Raw genomic sequence first — 22,179 nt, 5'->3', positions numbered from 1 at the left:
TTGTAACTTCTTCAAAATTTAATTGTTTTTACTGTTTTTAACAAAAATTCTTCTATTACACTTTGAAAAAGATTTTTAAAAAAAGAAAAACTTGTTTATTTTTTATTAAAAAAAAGGGACAAATCACCAAAAAAGGGGGACAAGATGACAAATCATTAAAAAAGGTGAAAAAGGTGACAAAATTAAAAAAAGGGGACAAAAGGGGAAAAGAGGACTGTAAGAACAAAACTTAAGTTTCTTTCACCTTAAAGATGTATCAAGTATGAAAATTTCTTTCAGATAGGCACTCCAATTTTTGGCAAAATTTTCAATATAAATCATAAACAAGTTTCATTGTCTCCACTTGAAGAAATATGGTCAATTATTAAAAAAATACTTAAAGTTAGAAAAATGAACTTGAATTAAAGTATTAATTTAACACTATTGTATTGTTTAAATTTATTTAAATCAGTTTGAAATTGAATTTTACCGGATTAAAATTAAAAAAAAAACACCTAGTCCAAAAGAGATGGAAAATTGTAATAAAAATAAAAATGTTTTCTGTAATTTGGACTTGTGATAAAAAAATATTTAAAATGTTTTACTAATACAATGATACTGATTATAAGAGGAAAGTAGAATGTATAAAAGAACTTGCATAAAATAAATCTTACCAATTACACATTTGAAATCCTCATGAATGGGAAGAACTTTTTCTATAGTGAGATCACTGTACACTTGAGGTGGAGTTCTGGATGTTATTAAAATAACTAAAGCATACGTAGGTCCTTTATTTACAACCGATAGAATTCGAGCAGCTTTTACCCAGCCTTGCATTAATGATGCTTCAGTTGCCTTTTTTAAAAATCATTCTCAATGTAAGGATATTACAGTTAATTAATTAAGAGACTTGTTAATATTTTAACGAATTTTACTTATTAATTGAAAGGATACAGTCACCACGGTTTCGCCGGAGGTGAATTTGCTCTTCACTATTGATAACTTTTCAGATAAAGGCATTGTAGTATCTTATCTGAAAAATGCTTACTTAACAAAATTTATTAATTAATAAATCGGAAAATAATTCGTTCACCCCAAGTACCTATCTTCCACGTTTTTTTTTAGAAATCACGTAAGTTAGAGGAGTGTTTTGGAAACTACGTATAATTTTATAAAAAAATTAAATTATTATTAAAAATATACATTTTAATGCGTAGTTTTTGCACGGAACTTGAAAGTAGTTTGAACGTAGTTTCCAAAACAATCAACGATAGGTTTTTAAACATAAGCACTTGGGGTGAACGAATTAAACTTTAATTTCTTATATATATAGACAATATTATATTTAGTACAAGAATCGCAGTACCTTTTGTTTTAACAAATTAATCTTTAAATTTTAAAATTCGAAAAATTAACAGTAGATAAAATATTATTAATTAAACATTAACAAATTATCAACTTTTATTAAATTCTAGAGAAGCTTATAATTACCATTATGATAATAGATAAAAAAAAATTAACAGAAAATAAATTATTTTAAAAATATTATAAATTCTTTACATGAATAAAAATGTCAATATAAATTATAATATAGGTTTTTAAGAAGAATTAAAAAAGAAAATTAATAAAAATATCTGAGGAGTAATAATTTTAAAAAATTTAGGTTTATGTAGAAAAGAAAATGACAATAGGTATTTCAGATCTTACCAGTTTTCAGGTCAACTATATTTTATCTATTAAAAGACAATTATTTTCAAGACTGATGTCAAAATCAGTTAAATAAATGACATGACAGCTAGAACAATAATACTTGTCTTTACCATATTACAGAATCTCTTAAATTTTATAATTCATGATTTCTTTTAGCTAATATTATTTAATGACAAAAAAAATGTTGTTAATATTTATAAACAAATCTTAAAGATTTGACACATTTCAAAAATAGAAAAACATAATTGCTCTAGACGCAAACACATTTCTAACCTATTAATTAGATCAGTCTAAATTAATCAAGTTATGACGTCTTAATGTAATGGTCGTTCTGCAATGTGTCTATTTAAAGGTGAGTCCAGAATATACATATTATTTCGATCATTCGATCTCGACTTCATTCAGAGTGCAGTCCCACGGCACCGTTTTGCGTTGCGTTTTGTAACTAGGCCATGAGTGTGAGAGAGATGGAGATACATGTTTGCTATATTTGCACTCATGGCCTAGTTACAAAACGCAACGCAAAACGATCCCATGGGACTCCACCCTCAGGCTGGAGTCCCATGGTAGCGTTTTGCGTTGCGTTTTGTAACTAGGCCATGAGTGTGAGAGAGATACAGATATATGTTTGCTCTATTTGCACTCATTGCCTAGTTACAAAACGCAACGCAAAACGCTGTCATGTGACTCCAGCCTCATTCATATTTTTTCTGTGTATAAGGCCGCAGTCCCATGGCAGCGTTTTGCGTTGCGTTGTAATGAGAGAGAATGCAGCAAACGTATATTTGCGTCTTTTTCTCTCCCATTACGACGCAACGCAAAACGCTGTCATGGGACTCCACCCTAAGGGTGCGATCCCATGTGAGCAGAATACGTCGACCCAAAGCAGAAAATCATGAGAGTGAAAAGAAAAGCAATATCTACCTATCTCTTTTGCACTCATGATTTTCTGCTTTCGGCCGACGTATTCTGCTCACATGGGATCGCACCCTAAGGGTACGGTCCCATGTTGAGCAGAAAACACAATGGAAAGCAGAATTTCGTGAGAGTGGAAAGGATAGTGATATCTGACTATCTCTCTTGCACTCACGAAATTCTGCTTTGCATTCTGTTTTCTGCTCAGCATGGGACTGCACCCTTAGGCTGGAGTCCCATGGCAGCGTTTTGCGTTGCGTTTTGTAACTAGGCAATGAGTGCAAATAGAGCAAACATATATCTGTATCTCTCTCACACGCATTGCCTAGTTACAAAACGCAACGCAAAACGCTGCCATGGGACTCCAGCCTTAGGCTGAAGTCCCATGGCAGCGTTTTGCGTTGCGTTTTGTAACTAGGCAATGAGTGCAAATAGAGCAAACCTATATCTGTATCTCTCTCACACTCATGGCCTAGTTACAAAACGCAACGCAAAACGCTGTCATGGGACTCCAGCCTTAGGCCGCAGTCCCATGGCAGCGTTTTGCGTTGCGTTGTAATGAGAGAGAATGCAGCAAACGTATATTTGCGTCTTTTTCTCTCCCATTACGACGCAACGCAAAACGCTGTCATGGGACTCCACCCTTATGCTGATTCCACACTTACCCAGCGCTCCGCTTTTCCATGGCGCTTTGCGTGCACTGTAAAAAAATCTGATGTAAAATAACACGAAACTTGTAATTTCACACATCAAAATTATAGGTTGTACGTAGTAAATTTATTTCGTTCCAAAAGTAGTTTTACAATTTTTAGTAATTTTACATTATACGACTATGTAATTTAATAGTTTTGTGTAAATTTACTACGTCCGACGTAGGAAAATTTGATCACTATGTCCGACGTGGTATTTTTACATTGCGTGTATTTCTACACTTTGACGTAATATTACGTCGCACGATCTGTACAATTACATGGCGAATGTAATTTTCTTATTCCTTTAAGATTTTCAAAAAATTTTCAAGTTTTTATAAATAACTCTAAAAAAGTGTATATAATGTACATTTATAGAAAGTATATGCTAATTTATAAGTAAATAATAATATAACAAAAAGTTTTGGGCTATATTTCATAAATACAAAAAGTTACGACTGAAAATATTATTTCAAAAAATATTTGCAGGTTATGTAGATTACAGTCGGCGTGTAAAAATACCACGTCGGACATAGTGACCAAACTTTCCAACGTCGGACATAGTAAATTTACAGCAGATTTTTTTACAGTGTGATATAGAAAAAGACAGAGACTATCTCTATCTTTTTCTGTCTCACGCGAAGCGCCACGAAAAAGCGGAGCGACTGGGTAAGTGTGGAATCAGCATTAATGTTTTTAGGGTATATAGGGAATTTTGATGAAAATAGTAAATTTTTGTAGTCTCTATTGGTGTCATTGCTTAAAAAGAAAAATCTACCATTAAAAGGAGGGAAATGAATGTTACTTCATCGCCGTTGTAAAAAATTGTATTTGTATTTCTTCTTGTGTGCAAATTATAAAAACAAAGTTTGTAAAATAAGAGTGTAGAAATGCCAAAAGTAAACACCTTATACAATTATTTTTTGTCACCAAAAGGTGTCAAACCGCTTAATGATAACTCGCCGGCTTCTAAGTCCAAAGAGAAACAAACAACACCGAGAAGAGAACAAAGGGAAAAAGGTATTTGGTAGTTAAATTTATAATTTATTGTTTACTAGACTATATCCGACGATATCAATAATTATAGACCAGGACGTTAAATTTATTGCCCTATTAAAAAGGATTATTTTATAATACTACCTTTGTTTGTCACACGTACTTGCTATACTACTTCGTGCTTGCATGTAATACACGCGTATACTTTGCACGTGTTTCAACAAAGACTTCTAATTTATGAATACTCAGAAATTTTACACTTTAATTATAATCAAATACAGTGTTATTTTTTATCCTTATTTTTTATTTATAATAAAATTTAAATTTCTCCATAATTAGTTTTACTTCTTTCAAATGTTCACTGTTGTTAAAACGGGATTTACTGTAATAATTTATTTATTTTTTCCTAAATTATTTTATGATTTTAATACTAATTGACACTTATATCTATTGCCATTACATATTTTCTATTGAATTGTACTATTTGTATATTTTTCTAAGATATGTTTTTGGTTATGTATTTAAGAAAAATTCTTTTAAAATAACTCGAATTTTCCTTGTAAACAAAGATATCCAAATTAATACGACATAGATTCATTAATTTTTTTTAACAATATTCAGTACTCTATTTATTTCAATTATTTATTTATTTATGATTATTGTTAATATTATTAAATCTTTTTTGATTTATTGTTAATAATTTATTTTTATATATTTTTATTTAACAACTATTTATTTTTCTAATTTTCTTCTTATCGTAATTGCTTATTTTTCATAAAAATCATTAACACAATTTTGTTTTTTCGACTTATTTTCAAAAATTGCAACAAAATAACACATTTTTTTAAGTATAAAATGCAACTTTATTTCGATTATTATATCGGAGTGTCTATTCGGCCAGTTAACTGTCAAAATAAGGTGGTTTAAATATTCTGCCAGTGAACTGGCAGAATAAGTTAGTTTTCTTATTTGGCCAGTGTATCTAAAAAAATATACAATTAATATCTAAATCACGCCAAATAGAAAAGGGACTCTATTTGGCCAGTCAAAATAAACAGTTTTTAATATTTCAATATACGGGCAAGCTGACATTTTGATAAATTAAAAATACAACTAAATATATGAAGTAGAGACAGTTTAACAAAAAGGGTGCAAAAGGTGAAAAAGTAAAATCATGGAAATGACAGAAAACAAATTTTTTTGGTGGGTAAATTAAGAAAATTGAGCCATTTTTCGATTTATTTTCAAAAATTGCAACAAAATACCTCATCTTTTAGTATAAAATGCAAATTATTTTCATTTTATAGTGCGAAAAAAACTATAACAAATTTTTCAAAAATTATTCTTGAATCATTTTTTAAAATAATTGAAATTTTGTAAAATTTAATTGAAAACAATTATTTCTTTCAAGTATTTTGTTACAATTTTTGAAAATTAACTTTTGTAGAATTTTCATTGTAAATTTTGAAAATAATTGAATTATCATTTTAATAAAAATTCTTTAAATGTAAATTTAAAAATGAAAATTAACGAAAAATAGCTTCTAATTTTTTAAAATTCAATATTTTCAATTAAGTACATATTTCTGAAAATTCAGATATATACAAAAAGTAATAACATTTTAGAATTATTTTTAACATTTTGGAGAAAAAAATCATGTTCAAAATTTTTAATTAAAATTCCATAAGAAATTAATTAGTTTTTTTAAAATTATAGAAAAATTCTTTTAAGAAATTCAATTATTTTCGAAAAATTACATTAAAATATTATTAAAAACTAATTCTTCGAATTGTTTTATCATAATTTTTTAAGATTCATATATTTTCGAACAAAATAAATAAAAATTGATAAAAATTTACTGTTTTAGATTTTGTTTAAATTTCTAAGAAATAATGGTCATATTTATAAATAAAATTCTTCAAAATTTCGATTATTTTTATTTAGATACTTTTTTCAAAACTTCAATTATTTTTCGAAGATTTTACCAAATTCCAATTCTTTGGAAATGTTTCAATTGTATATAATTTAAAAAACCATTATCTTTCAAAAATTATTTTAAAATATTTAAAAAAAATTAATTGTAAGAATTTCTTTGTTATAATTTTTAGAAAATATTATACCTTAATAACTTAAGAAAAAAACATTGACAATTACAATTATTATAAAAAATTTAATTTTTGTAGGTGAATAATTGAATTCTAATAGAACTTTCGAAAAATTATTTAAAATAATTGATGTAGAGATGAAGTTTGGTAGTAAATTATAGAAAATAATTGAATTTAGAAAGGGTTATAATTGTTATTTTTGGAAATCATTAAAATTCATAAATTTTACTCATTTTCCGTAAACTTTCATATTTTCCTGTAAAAAAAAATTTGTCAGGGAATATAATTTTAATGTCAGTAAATTGTCAGGAAAATTGATAATCTGAAACTTGTGACCACCCTGACAATATATTAGATATTTTTTGGCCTATTGAAAGCTATAATTTAAATAACTTTACCGATTTAGGAAGAAATTATAAGAAAACTTCGTGAGACACAAATTTTAGGAAATGTGTGCAGAATAAAAACAAATTGCTTTTTTTCCTTCAAATGTGCATCAAGAACTTCTTTTATACTAACAACAAAAATAACAAAAAGCATAAGGTGCTCCTACTTTATACAAAAATTTTAAACGAAATGTCTATCTTGGAGCTTTTTCTCCTATATATTTATTATTTTTATAATATTAATTATAATATAAATTTCAACAAAAATTTCTTAATAAGTTTAGTTTATGTCACACTTAAAGCAGAACCAATTTACCGGTTTTGGAATTTTTTTTAAAATTTGTACAAGATTGGTTAAAATGTTAAAAAAACAAACAACCATCCAACATATATTTATACCTGATGGGCGCTTTATTAATACAATTGCCAAATAGTAAAACCATCTTATTTTGCCAGTGCACTGGCAGAATTATTTAGTCATATTATTCTGCCAGCTTTTCCCTTTAAGGGTGGCCACCGGACCTTGAAACCTTGAAAACCTTGAAATGGACGTGAATTTTGTCAATCCTTGAAAAAACCGTGAATTGGACTTGAATTTTTTTATAAACCTTGAATTTTAGTATTATATATATTATTAAAATTGAAAAAAAAATTTTGTGGACATTTTAAAAATTTTATTTTTTAAAAAAATTAAAATTTTTCAGGGTTGCCATAGGTTAGGGAAATCAGGGAAATGTCAGGGAAAGTAAAATTGTTCAGGGAAGTTAGGGAAAAGTCAGGGATTTTTATTTTAGTAACTGGAAAAAATTGAATTTTGGAGAAGTTACAAATTATTGCAGAAATTCAATTATTTTCAAAAGTAATAAAATTCTTCGCAGAAATTCAATTCTGTTCAAAAATTAAAAAAATTCTCATAGAAATTAAATTATCTTTAAAAATAATAAAATTCTTCTCCAAACTTCAATTATTTTCAAAAATTCTTTGCAAAATTTCAATTATTTTCAAAAAAATTTTCTCAATTCAATGATTTTCAATATCTACAGTTTTAATAAAATTTTTCAAAAGAATTAAATTATTTAAAAAAAATTTTTTGATAAAATTCTAAGCAAACTTCGCAATAATTCAATTATTTTCATAAATAATAACATTTTTTACAAAAATTCAATTATTTTCATGAATAATAAAATTCATCATAGAATTTCAATTATTTTTAATACAATTTTAATTGAATTCTTCTAAAAATTTAATTATTCTTGAAAATTTTATTAAAATTTCTCGAAAAAAATCAAATTTGTTGATAAAATTCTTTATGATAATTTAGTTTAGAAAAACATTCATTTATTCAATAAATTATTTATTTTTGTATTTAAATAATTGAATTCTTGTAGAATTTTCCAATAAAAATTGATTTGAAAATGAATATTAGTTAAAATTTTAGATAATAATTGAATGTTATAAGCATTATAGCATGAATTTTTAAAAATACATAATTGAATTCTTTCGAAGAATTTTAACAAAATTTTTGAAAATAGTTACATTTTTAAAAGAATTTACAATTGTATTTAAAATAATTGAAATCCTGTGAAGAATTTTATTAATTTATGGAAATAATTGAATTCCTGCATCGAATTTTATTACATTTTTTTAAATAATTGAATTCTTTTGAGAACTTTTATTAAAAAAGTAGATTGTGAAAATATTTGAATTTCAACGAAGAATTTCATTATATTCGTGAAATGCAATTAAATTCTTACAAAAAATTTAAGAGAATAATTCCATTTTTCTAGGAATTTACTTTAAATTGTATTATAAATAATTGAAATCCTCAGAAAAATTTTATAATTTATGAAAATAATGGAATTCTTACAACGAATTTTATCAATTTTTTTTAAATAATTGAATTCATGTGAAAAATTTTATTACTTGTAAAAATAATTGAATTTCAGCAACTAATTTTATTACATTTTATTTAAATAATTATATTCTTTTGAAAACTTGTATTAAAAATGTAAATTTTGAAAATTTTGAATTTCAGCGAAGAATTTCATTATTTGTAAAATGTACCTAATTTAATTCTTGCAAAAAACTTTTCAAGATAATTTTATTTTTCGAGAAATTTATTTAAAATTGTATTAAAAATAATTGAAACCATGTGAAGAATTTTATTATTTTTGAAAATAATTGAATTCTTGCAACGAATTTTATTGATGTTTGCGAATAATTTTACAATTTAAGAAATTCGAAAGTAAATGTAATAGAATGTTTTTTTTTTAATATCTAATAATTTTTAAAGTGAATCAGAATATTCTTTATGTTCAGGGAAAAAGTGAAAATTTTGTCTGGAAATCAGGGAAAAGTCAGGGAAAATAAAATTAAATATTTGTGGCAACCCTGAATTTTTTAAAATCTATACGATTCATTGTTCAGAATCGTAAGAAAAGCCTATAAAAAATTCGGCAATAAAAAATGATAAAAAATGTGGAAATAGTTAAATTTTTTAAGTATTACTACAGTAAAATTTGAGCCAACAAAAAAACCTTGAAAACTTCCTAGAAACCTTGAAAAAATCGGGAAAAAGACGTGAATTTTATTCACGAGTTTTGGTGGCCACCCTGCCTTATTTCTAGTCACTGGCCAAATAATTAAACCACCTTATTCTGCCAGTTAACTGGCCTTATAGACATGGTCTTATTGTATTGTAAAAAATAACTAAACAAATCTTTTAAAAATTATTTTTTAATAATTGTCTTAAAATAATTAAATGTTTAAAATAATTTTTGAATAAATGAAATTTTATAAAATTTAATTAAAAATAACATAGGACCACAAAGTGAAATTGAGGTGGACATGTTCCAACCATAGGTGATCTTTATGTTTTCGGGGTCGCTGATTACGATACCGGTTTGACCGTTTTTATGAACCAACCTTTAAAGGACAATTTGAGCTCATCTAGAAGGTCAAATTTTGATTTCATTCTCTTGTCCGGAAAGTTAGCTAGGAATGGATTTTAAAACAAATTGCTTTTTATGTTTTTGGGGTTGCTGATTACGATCCAGGTGTCCATATGATGACTCCATTACGTCAGCGTCAAGGCCAAATCAAGGTCAAAAATCTTAATTTGAAATATTTAATTTTTCCAACACCGGACCAAGATGACCATTAATTGACCTTGAAAGGTTGGTTCATAAAAACGGTCAAAACCTATTCAGACATAAAATTTTCCACTCTTTCTTAATCCGGGGTAAAAAAAATGCTGACGTGATGGAGTCATACGGTCACGGGCATCGTAATCAGCGACTCCAAAATCATAAAGGTCACCTTTACTTAGAACATGTCCATCTCAATTTCACTTTGTGGTTCTGTGATAATTAATATTTTCAAGTATTTTATTACAATTTTTGAAAATCAACTTTTGAAGTACTTTAATTGCAAATTTTATCTAAAATCTAAAATCTTAATCTAAAAATTATATTAAAACATTTGAATAAATATATTAAGGGAGATTGGGAATTGTGAGCCACACTTTTCTTAGCTTAATATCTTACAGACAAAATTTTGTTAAAAAAATTTTTCGTGCAAAATTTCTTTTTGGAGTCAAAGTACCAATGCCACACAATAATTAAAAAAATATTTTCCATAAATTATTCTTGAAAATCCTTGTAAAAACAATAAAAACATGAAGGCCCAAAATAAATATTTGAATACAATTTTTCAGGTGATTTTTGTTTACGGTTTATAGGTAATTGAGCCTCCCAATTCAAGAACTCGCCCGACGCTCGGATGAACACTCTAACGCCAGTCAAACGTTAAGAAAAGTCACAAAAATTAAAATTTGAAATTTTGATTTTTTAGAAGCACTACCTTGTAGGAAATTGAATAGCGCATCTTTTTTTCCTTTGAATTTTTTTCGTAGGATGAATATTGTCGGAAATAATGACGAAAAATGGTAAAATTTTGTTTTTCAAATTTCATTGCTTTTTAAAACATAAATCATCGTATCTTCGACAATTAATGTCGAATTGACTTCAAATTTGGTATGCAAGTCTATTTGGGTTCTGGGAAGACGATAAAATGATCAGAATGTAAAAATTTCCTAATTGTTCACTAATTTGTTAATGTAAATAAAGGCTTGTCAATTTTAGGTTAACTTACCTTCGTCGACAAAAAGTCTGCGGTGAACTTTCGAATTGAAAAAACTTCCAGTGAGACATTTGTTTATTAGTATATAAGGAAGTTTTTTGGAAAATATTAGATTGATTTAGTAAAAAATGTGGAAAATATTAAGGTTTAAAGACAGCGCGGAGAGCGCGACATCGAGTCGCGGCGTGCAAATATCACTAAACACCAACTTTATATGACGTCAGTTGTTGAATGTGTTCTTATTACCTCGGTTATTACTCAGTACTTTAAAAAAAGCATTAAATAAATTATTGGGATATAATTATAACGCTATGTTTAACATTATAACAAACATAAAAATTCTATAAATAATAAAGAACTATCAACAATTCGCGCGGCTAACTTTTTACTACATTTTATAAATAAAATTAGCAATTTTAAAAATAATAGAATTTGAAAACTTTCTAATTTAAATTTTTGTTGAAAACACTAAAAAAATTCAATTTTGGAGAAATTACAAATAATTGCAGAAATTCAACTATTTTCAAAAAAAAAAAAATAATAATAAAATTCTTCTTATAAAATTCAACTATGTACAAAATTTGAAAAAAAATTTTGTAAAAATCCCGATTATCTTTATAAATAACAAAATTCTTTTCCAAAGTTTAATTATTTTCCTAAATGTCAAAGAAATTTAATGCTTTTTTAAAGAACTGAGTAATAACCGAGGTAATAAGAACAAATTCAACAACTGACGTCCTACACGGAAAAAATAAGTCGCGGAAATTTTCCTCGACTTTGTTGAAGACTCTCGGATTTAGTGGAAAGTGTTTTAAAAATCATATTCACAGTTTTTGAAGAAATAGACTACATTTGAAGAAACTTTCCGCGACTGTCGAAGAAAATGAAGACTCCACGCGCATGTAACCGATTCCGCCACAGTCGCGGAAAATTACAAACCTGAATTTACTCTACAGCGTTCTAATTTTTAATTGACAGTCGCGGAAATTATTTAGAATTTTTTAATGTATATATTAATATCGACACATTGAATAATAAAAATAATAATAATCTTGACAATCAATTGTCATAAATTGTTAAAAAAAAATGTTAAAAAAACAGTGTTTATTGGTTTTAACGCGCGCAACTTTTGTGCGCACCATTTTCCGCGACTCGTCGACGAAACCTTCTATGAAGTGTTAGAATAATTCCGAGACTGTTTTCCGCTACTAGGTTTCTAGAAAGTCCTCGACTTTTTTTGGAGAATTTCTGCTAAAATCGTAGAACATTTCTAAAAGTCTATAAAAGATTCGTTCATATCTGAGAGTCTTCGATTAGTCGCTGAAAATTTCTGCGACTATTTTTTTCCGTGTATAAAGTTGGTGTTTAGTGATATTTGCACGCCGCGACTCGATGTCGCGCTCTCCGCGCTGTCTTTAAACCTTAATATTTTCCACATTTTTTACTAAATCAATCTAATATTTTCCAAAAAACTTCCTTATATACTAATAAACAAATGTCTCACTGGAAGTTTTTTCAATTCGAAAGTTCACCGCAGACTTTTTGTCGACGAAGGTAAGTTAACCTAAAATTGACAAGCCTTTATTTACATTAACAAATTAGTGAACAATTAGGAAATTTTTACATTCTGATCATTTTATCGTCTTCCCAGAACCCAAATAGACTTGCATACCAAATTTGAAGTCAATTCGACATTAATTGTCGAAGATACGATGATTTATGTTTTAAAAAGCAATGAAATTTGAAAAACAAAATTTTACCATTTTTCGTCATTATTTCCGACAATATTCATCCTACGAAAAAAATTCAAAGGAAAAAAAGATGCGCTATTCAATTTCCTACAAGGTAGTGCTTCTAAAAAATCAAAATTTCAAATTTTAATTTTTGTGACTTTTCTTAACGTTTGACTGGCGTTAGAGTGTTCATCCGAGCGTCGGGCGAGTTCTTGAATTGGGAGGCTCAATTGTATAAAGCGTTGTAAAGTCATGAAATGCTAATGAAAAAATTTACATGTTTCCGAAGATTAAAATGCATACAAAAATTAATAACATTAATGTTTTTTAGAATTATTTTTATATTTTGGAGAAAACAATCATGTTCAAAATTTTTAATTAAAATTCTTGTCAAATTTACTATTTTAGACTTATTTTTTCGGAGAATAAATAAGCGAAGACATAAAAATTGTATTTGACCTTAACACTGGAGTAGAGTCTGGAGTCAGAAAAATTATAATGAAACTTAAAAAATGATAAAGTAAAATAAAAGGCAAAAATTGAAAAATCCAAAAAAGGATTAAATATTTCAAGTTAGGATTACATTAAATTAATTAGTCCAAAAATGCTAAAAAATACAAATTCTTGAAGAACTTTCGAAACATTATTAAAAATAATTAATTGAGAGATGAAGTTTAGTTAAAAATAGAAAATAATTGAATTTTGGAAGGGTTATAGTCGTAATTTTTAGAAAACATTTAATTTTATTTCCATAAAAAAACAAATGAGAATGAGCAAGCAGCCAAAGGTTGATAAGTCCATTTTTTAAAAAAGTTTCACTTTGCATTTTCCGAGTGTGGTAATTAAATAAATATCCAAATAATTTAATTATTTTATAACAATTTAATTTACATTAAAAAAAAATTGTTAATAAAGAATTATATTAATTTAAAAATATAGCAAGATTTAAAATTTTAGTTTTTTTAACTAAAAAAATGCCCAAAAATATAATAATTCATTATTTATGATCCACTTTAATTAATAATGAGACGCCCGCGTAAAAATGACACAAGGCCGGCAATACCCTGGGTAAAGGTTTCGAAAAGCAAGTGCCAACCTTGGCGCAACCCCGGGACAAATAAGATCTACACTCAGGCGCCACCCTTGCTTATGAACGTTTACCAGGGCATGGGAAAAGCCTGTTTTTAACGTGGCTGAAGAACTTTTAATTCTTTTTAAATTTTATTCAATTGCCAACCCCGGGACAACACTGGAATCAGTTTCTTTCGTTCTTAAGATCGCCAAAACCGTGGCTGAAGAACTTTGAATTTTTTTTTAAATAATAATAATAAACAAGTGAAAAATTATACAGAAAAACAATATGTACCTAAGTATTTAATTATTGATTAATTATAGAATGAGTAACAATAAAAGAGTTGAACGGGGTGAAAAAGCCACATTTTTACATTTGACGCTATAAAATCTGAATTTAAAATGTTTTTCTCAAATTTCCAATTGGCATTGAAAGTTTAGTTATTAAGCTTAAATATTCTTGACAGAAATATTTTTATCCCATAAAAGGACTAAGTTAAAAAAGTTTTACGAAAGCACAGCAAGTGGCTTTTGCTTAGATGCAAACATTTATATATCAATATTGTAGGGCAACTTGTCCTCTACAACTTTCAATAAAAAAGTTTCTGATATTTTCGCATAAAATACATGTTTTGTCCTTTTTTTAAAATTCTAGGGCGAAAGTAGTAGATATAAGTTAAAGTATACGGGCAATTCCACGTGAGATTTAAGTCGACCTCTTAAAATCGGCCAAAAATATTTTTGTTCTATTCTGTATCGAAAAAAAAAAGATACCTACGTATTTTTTTATTTTTGTTTAATTGTCCAAATTTTCGAGTTATGAATTTTCGAAATTTTGGACTTTTAATTGTAGACCTATATTCAGTAGCTTTCTTTCGACTTTTAAGAAATGTAAACAGAAAAATTAAAAAAAAATTTTTTTTATAAACAATAGTACATTGTACAACTAGTGGCGAAAGTGTGATTTTTCGAGAGTGAAGTTTGCGGCTCGAGCGTAGCGAGAGCAGCAATCACTCGACAAAAATCATTCTTTCACCACGAGTTGTGCACTACGTTTTCTCCAACGCCTTGCGAGGAAAGGTTTCTTCGTGAGTTTCGTATAATTTTAATTTAACGTGTGCTTATGTTTAATATAATAAAAGACGAATATTTTGAGTGGGGAAGAAGTTAGATACAAAATAAATCTCGGTCAAAGAACAAGAAAAAAGAATAAATTCATGATTTACTTTCGCCACGCCAAATTTACTTTCGCCACGCTAAAAATTACTTTCGCCACGCTGAATTTACTTTCGCCACGCCAAATTTTACTTTCGCCACGCTCTTCAGAGCAGTTGAGAAAAGTTCTACTTTCGCCACACTTTTCTACCAAGAAAAGTACTCCTTTCAGAGCAAGTATTGGAGAAATTAATTTTTTTTTAAGTTTGGGCCTGTTTTTTTTATTTTTTTAAAATTTATTTATATCTTATACTATAGAGAAGATTTTCCAAAAAGTCCTGAAATGGGCCTGATGTGTTAAATGAGTTTTAAAGCATTTTCAAAAATCACTTGCAAGCATCACAGTGGGATTTTTTTACAATTAACTTTTTAAAACTGTCTACAGCGTATAATTTTTAATCTATTTGAATGTTCTTTGTATTAAATTAAAAGGTCTACGCTGTAGACAGTTTTAATAAGTTGATTGTAAAAAAATCCCACTGTGATGCTTGCAAGTGATTTTTGAAAATGTTTTAAAACTCATTTAACACATCAGGCCCATTTTGGGACTATTTGGAAAATCTTCTCTATACTATAAGGTATAAATAAATTTTAAAAAAATAAAAAAAAATCCGGCCCAAAGTTAAAAAAAATTAATTTGTTTATAAAAAATTTTGTTTTTTACATTTCTTAAAAGTCGAAAGAAAACTAAAACTTTCATTCTTTGACAACTTTTTCCCAAACTCAATATTTTCGGACTTATAAGCTACTGAATATAGGTCTATAATTAAAAGTCCAAAATTTCGAAAATTCATAACTCGAAAATTTGGACAATTAAACAAAAATAAAAAAATACGTAGGTATCTGTTTTTTTCGATACAGAATAGAAAAAAAATATTTTTGGCCGATTTTAAGAGGTCGACTTAATCTCACGTGGAATTGCCTATACGTATACGACCCTAATGATAATTAAATAATTCAGTAATTAAGCCAAGATTCTTATTTTATAAAAAATTCCTTTTTCAACAAAATTAGTTTCCTCTTTTGCACTTATACACTGTAATATTTCTTGTTTTTCCATAATGCTATAGGTTTTATCTTTGTCTGAAAAAATTAAACAGAAATTATTTTTCCTGGATACCAGTTTTGACTTTTTCGAATATAGTGACGTATAAATAGAATAAATTTATTTACGTTTGTTTTAAGTGATTAGGGGAGAGTGGGGCAAAGGCGCTATGCGGGACAAAGACGTTTTTTAAAATTTTTCTCCTTTATTTTCTGTCTATTCCAATTGGTATTAAAAATTAAGTTGCAATGCAGTCATACCAATTGATTAAAAAAAGAAAAACCTAAAAATATCAAATATTTTAAGAAATATAACAAAAAAATTGTTTTGCAAAAATAAATGATAATTTATTTTTAAAGAGGAAACTTTTATTTTTTAAAACATAAGTTTAAGTATGTAGTCAACAATGTATAAATTGTTTTTCTACAAACTACACACTAAAAAAAAAGTTTTACTTTTAGCCCGTTTTCGAGGCTGAATTTACGGTGTAAACGGAGTCAGCCCCATTAAACAAGGACAGACTTATGTGAAATACATGGGCTAAATTTAAGGTGTAAACGGAGTCAGACTTTTCTTTTTCCTGTGTAATGGTATGTACTCTCAATGTACCTGGCCTCCGCCAGGTTGAGTCATGGGCCTTTACCCAAGATTTTGCGAAGTAGAGGGGTGCAGGTAAGACTTTGTAAACCTTCCACCCCCGAAAGATCGGCAGTACAAAATTAACCTTTTAAGAATAAACACTTTTTTTAAAATGAACACGAGCCTCTCCCAATTATTTAACGCCCTATCCATCCTACAGTTTCAGAAGTGGGATTGATGGCTCGCGAATTATTTCGTTTTATTAATTACGTGTGCAATAATTTACTCCGTTTTACGCGGTTATAGATTAGCTATGTTTTAGTTCAATTTTCAATTAAAAAGCTTTGTGCACTTTATGACTCTGAACGCTTTGTGCATTTAAAAGTTTAGAACGCTTCGTGCAATTTATGATTAAATAATAGCAAAATCGCTTTGTGCAATTTATTATAACTGCTGTGTGCATTTGGTTATAATAAGAAAGAAACATTGTGACATTTATGAATATAACGCTTTGTGCAAATTGTGATTCAACAGTGCAATTTGTGACTGTGAACTTTGAGTGTATTTGTGTGACTTTTAAGACTGAACAAAAAAGCAACTTTGCTGTTCCGGAATTTATGCATTTAGAAAAAAAAGAACTTATTATTAACTAATTATGTCCGCAAAAGCACCTAACCAATATACAGTGGTAGAATTGAAAGAACTTTTACGGGTGAGAAATCTTGACGTGTCGGGTACGAAAGCGGAATTAATTCAAAAATTAAGTGATTTCGATTCAACAATTTGGCAAATCGCGCCGGGTTTGTCCCCAGGAATAGAGACAAACACCGAAGGGCCTAATTTACAAGTTAATGGTCAAGAATCTCAATTGACAACGATGACACCTTCTCCGCAAATTCAATCGACGTCCGTGGCAACTAATCCTTCGGTCACGAATAATTTAGAAATGTCCGAAGCGTCGATCTTAAGGCGCGAATTAGATTTGATGCGCCGTGAACGAGAAGTGTTAGAACGAGAAAAAAAGTTTTAGAACGCGTAGTGCAAGTTTTACGTTCATCAAGTGTGCAGACTGATGAAAATAATGTTCGCGGAGTGCAACTGTCATTACCGAACGTTGGATTAAAAGCACTGGGTGAATTGTTAAATGATTTTACGGGTTCTGAAAAAACATTCGACGCGTGGAGTAAGAGATTAGAATTAGTGCGACAAAGTTATAATCTCGATGACCAAGCAACCAAAATTTTAATTAGCTCAAAGTTGAAAGGTCGCGCGTTAGAATGGTTTCACTCAAAGCCGGAACATTTTTCGTTAAGTGTCAATGAATTAAAACGTCAAATGGGAATTATGTTTGATCAGCGGCCTAATAAATTAGCGCTGCGCCGCGAGTTTGAAAAACGTCTTTGGTCACCCGCGGAACCGTTTAGTGATTATCACCACGATAAAGTGATTCTCGGTAACCGCGCGTTGATACCCGAAGACGAACTAATTGATTATATTATTGAAGGTGTACCGGATCCAAACATAAGAACACAAGCTCAAATGTACGGATTTGATACTACAGCTGACCTTTTAAAAGGATTCGAGAAAATATCCTTGCAGAAAAAGTATGAAACAAAGGGTTCACCGACATCAGAAAATAAATCAACGGAATTAAAATCAACCAAACCAAAGGCGGAAGGGACGATGTTGACAACTAAAGGCCAACGCAGAATAGATCTGTAACCGGAACCGCAATCGTAACCGTAAGTGTAAGAATGAGTTAGAGAAGGATAAACAATATACCTATCCTTCTTTAACTCATTCTTACGGTTACGCTTACGATTGCGGTTCCGGTTAAAGATTCTATTCTGCGTTGGCCTTAAGGAGAAAAGAAGTACTACGCGGTGTTACAACTGTAACAGATTGGGTCATCTTGCCTCAGAGTGCCGAAAGGAAAAAAGAGAAAAGGGATCCTGTTATGAGTGCGGAGGTACTACACATCAAATCGCCGATTGTCCAAAGCGTCAACCGAGGAGTGACGAGAAAACGACACATCTGGTTCAAGGTGAATCCAACAACAACAACGAAGGAAAAGATAACATGGTTGCCACAAAATCTAGATTTCAAAATTCCAGGCTTTTTCCAGGTTTTCCAGGTTAAAAAAATTAAAAATTCCAGGTTAAAATTTAGGAATTATTTGTGATGAAAAAACAAGTATTTTACAAAACTGCATTTTTATGTTTATTTTTCTGAAAGTGATACTTTTGATATTCGATTTTTCAATATATTTTTTTTAAATTACAGTAGAACCTCGGTTATCCGAGCCTCGATTATCCGAGATTCCGGATTATCCGAGGCACTAAACATGCTCGGATAATGCGGAATAACTCGGATAAAACGGATCGAGCGACTAAATTTGGAAAATAAATTTTACAAAACCACTGTTTGTGATCATTGCATTTAAAATTTCGTCCATTTTTGTCATTTAATATTATTCTAACACTTTAAACACATGAAAAATAATTTAAAATTTTGAAATTTTCATTGGTTCCGTGTTATCCGAGTTTTCGATTATCCGAGGTACCTCTTCCCCACATTACCTCGGATAATCGAGGTTCTACTGTATATGGTTTTTTCTATTGAAACTACTTTATTTCATACTCAACAGTAAGAATTTAAGTTGCGCAAAATTAATTTGAAAATATTAAAGTCTTTCTTCTTTGAATTTTACTCGGGCCAATATGTAAAATTTGAATATTTATAAAAGCAATAATCAAAAATAAAAGCAATCAGACCATTAACTTTATTTGAATGTGCATTCACATTTTTTTAGAATATTTTTAATGTATAAAAACATTATTAATCATCGTAAAGTAATTTTAACATAAACGGAATACAAAATTTAAACATTTTTATCACATATAAAACGGAGGTCAAAAAATTTTTAAAATGCACATAATGATAGAAAAAACATTGTATTTTCTGGCACTATTTTTAAAAAATTTCTAAGAGTTTGAAAAAAACCTTAAAAATTTAGTTTTCTTATAGAACTCCTATTGGAGGCATTTTAAAAAGACTTTAAAGATGAAATTATTTTAGGCATTGTATAAATTCAGTTTAATAAAATTGTTTAATTTTTTTTAATGATAAGTAAGTGCTAAATTTTTTCTATGAAAATGGTTAATAATATTATCAGAGAGTAGATTTTATAAAATTAATCGAGATATCAAAAATGTCACTTTTAGAAGAATCAGCCATAATTAGCACATTGAAGTCATGTCTAAATTAAATAATTTTCATCTTCAAACTTTGTTCAAAATCTTGAACAAAAAGCAACTGGTAACAAAAAATTTTGACAATCGTAATACTAATAAAGATATAAAATCCTATTTTTTACAGTTTTAGTCAATAATTAAAAAGAAAAATTAAATTAATTTAATTTAGTCAATAATTAAAAAAAAATTAAATTAATTTAAAGAGAAGATAACATGGAAAAGGAAAATTGCATGTTAACATTTTTAAAGAAAAATAACATGTTGAATGAAATTTTTCTTAATATCTTTCATTAACCCAAAAAAATTCCAGAAATTCGTTCAAATTCCATGCTATTTCCAGGTTTTCCATACTCTTTTTCAATTTCCATGCTATTTCCAGGTTTTCCAGGTTTTCCAGGTTGTGTGGCAACCATGGATAAGTTATGTTCTGATAATGAAATTAATTTAGTCCCACCTTATGAACTACCGTTAGAATTTTCATTAAAAGACAGGGATTCCCCAACATTTCGTCAAATGTTAATAATGGCAATTGTTGATTCAGGCTCCCCGATTAGTTTAATTAAAAGCAAACATGTTCCTGTCAATTTACGAACACAGTTATCGCGAGATTATAATTTTTTCGGTATTAATGGCTCTCGTTTGAATATTTTAGGTCGCTTTGAAACAAATGTAAAAATTAATGAATGTGTACTAAAGAGTCGTTTTCTAGTGGTACCTGATGAAACAATGAGCCATGCTGCGTTGTTGGGTCGTGATTTTACGTCACGCTGCGAAGCTAAAAAATTAATAATAAAAGCAATGAATTTAGAATCGAATGAGTCGAATGAGGAAACAGAAAGTAGTGTAGTAAATTCGTTTATGTCAATTAATTATGTAGATTCTTCGCTTAAAACCAATGAACTTTTAGATATCAGTCATGAAATTCCATATGAGTTTTCGAAAAAGCTTTCCGAAATGTATGAATCGGCTTATTTGACTAAGAAAAATTGTGAAGGAGAAATTGATCCACCTGTTATGATTATTAACTTAAAACATAATCAACCCATTTGTTTTCGGCCAAGAAGATTATCTTTCGCGGATAAAGAGAAATTACGTGTTCTTCTAGACGAATTACTAGCAAATAAAACGATCCGTCCAAGTAATTCATCATACGCGTTTCCCATTGTTTTAATTAGAAAAAAGAACGGAGAAATTCGCGTTTGTATAGATTATCGTGAATTAAATAAAATTACGCGTTAAAGATAATTTTCCGACGCCGCTTATCGAATATCATTTAGATCAACTGAAAGATAAAAAGTTTTTTAGTAAATTAGATTTAAAAAATGGTTTTCATCACATAAAAATGTCGGACTGTTCTGTCAAATATACGTCGTTTGTTACGCCATTTGGCCAATATAAATATTTAAAAATGCCCTTTGGCTTAACAAATGCACCTCGTGTATTTCAGCGATATGTGAGTAATGTTTTTGATTCTTTAATTAGAGCAGGGAAGATATTGTTATACCTCGACGACATACTTATAGCAACTGAAACAGTTGAAGAGCATTTAAATATTTTACAAGAAGTTTTCGAAATCGCTAATGAAAACAGTTTAGAATTTAGACTAGACAGATGTTCCTTTTTATACAAAGAAATAATTTATTTAGGCTATTTAATAAATGAAAAAGGAATAATGCCTAGTCCCGAAAATATTGAAGCGATTCTTAATTATCCGCATCCGAGAAATGCGAAAGAAGTACACCGGTTCATTGGTATGGCAAGTTATTTTAGACGGTTCGTGCCCAATTTCTCAATAATTGCGAAACCCCTTTATGATTTAATAAAAAAGGATAGTTCTTTTCGCTTTGGCCCAGAAGAAAATCACGCGTTTAATTACTTAAAAAGTCAATTAATGTCTGATCCACTTTTAGCAGTGTATTCGTCACTGTTAGAAACCGAATTACATTGCGATGCTAGCGCAAGTGGTTTCGGCGCAATTCTGGTCCAAAAACAAAAGAACGGATGCTTTCAACCGGTTTCGTTTTTCAGCCATCGCACAACGCCAGCCGAATCTAAATACCATAGCTTTGAGCTTGAATGTTTAGCCGCAATTTATGCAATTAAGCGCTTCCATGTGTAAATCCGCGAATTGCTCGATGGGCAATGTTTTTGCAAGATTATGACTATGAAATTCAGCATAGGCCCGGGACAAAAATGGCACACGTGGACGCACTTAGTCGCTGTCACAGCATTTCTATATTAGAAGCAAATACTTTTGAGCGCGTTTTATCAATTAGACAAGATCAAGATCCGGAAATTGTATCGATCCGTGAGAAACTTGAAAAAGCAGAAGACAAGTTTTATGAATTACGCGACGGTCTTG

At 28.9% G+C, this 22,179-nt stretch overlaps 2 protein-coding genes across 4 annotated transcripts in view; one reads left to right on the top strand and one right to left on the bottom strand.

Annotated features, from left to right (window-relative positions):
• The window catches only part of LOC122509962 (inositol polyphosphate 5-phosphatase OCRL), a 49,201-nt gene extending 47,219 nt beyond the window's left edge, over positions 1-1,982 (bottom strand). The window contains exons 1-3 of one of the 3 annotated variants that reach the window (XM_043624315.1): positions 1,687-1,982; positions 934-1,026; positions 654-834 (exon numbers count right to left, since the gene is read on the bottom strand). In XM_043624315.1, coding sequence (XP_043480250.1) covers positions 654-834; positions 934-999 — 247 coding nt within the window. In that variant the 5' untranslated portion in view covers positions 1,000-1,026; positions 1,687-1,982. The remainder of the gene's footprint in view (positions 1-653; positions 835-933; positions 1,027-1,686) is intronic. The other 2 variants (XM_043624316.1, XM_043624317.1) reach the window with 2 other exon arrangements.
• Positions 1,983-4,059: 2,077 nt separating this feature from the next.
• LOC122509961 (probable DNA mismatch repair protein Msh6) overlaps positions 4,060-22,179 on the top strand; it is a 79,262-nt gene continuing 61,142 nt past the window's right edge. Inside the window, exon 1 of the mRNA XM_043624314.1 lies at positions 4,060-4,313. Within this exon, the coding sequence (XP_043480249.1) occupies positions 4,184-4,313 (130 nt within the window). The 5' untranslated portion in view covers positions 4,060-4,183. The remainder of the gene's footprint in view (positions 4,314-22,179) is intronic.

The sequence above is a fragment of the Leptopilina heterotoma genome, unplaced genomic scaffold (genome assembly GCF_015476425.1).
Source record: "Leptopilina heterotoma isolate Lh14 unplaced genomic scaffold, ASM1547642v1 Lhet_65, whole genome shotgun sequence".
NCBI classification, from domain to species: Eukaryota; Metazoa; Arthropoda; class Insecta; order Hymenoptera; family Figitidae; genus Leptopilina; species Leptopilina heterotoma.
Note: the sequence above shows the minus strand (reverse complement) of the source record. Positions and strands in the feature narration are given on the sequence as shown.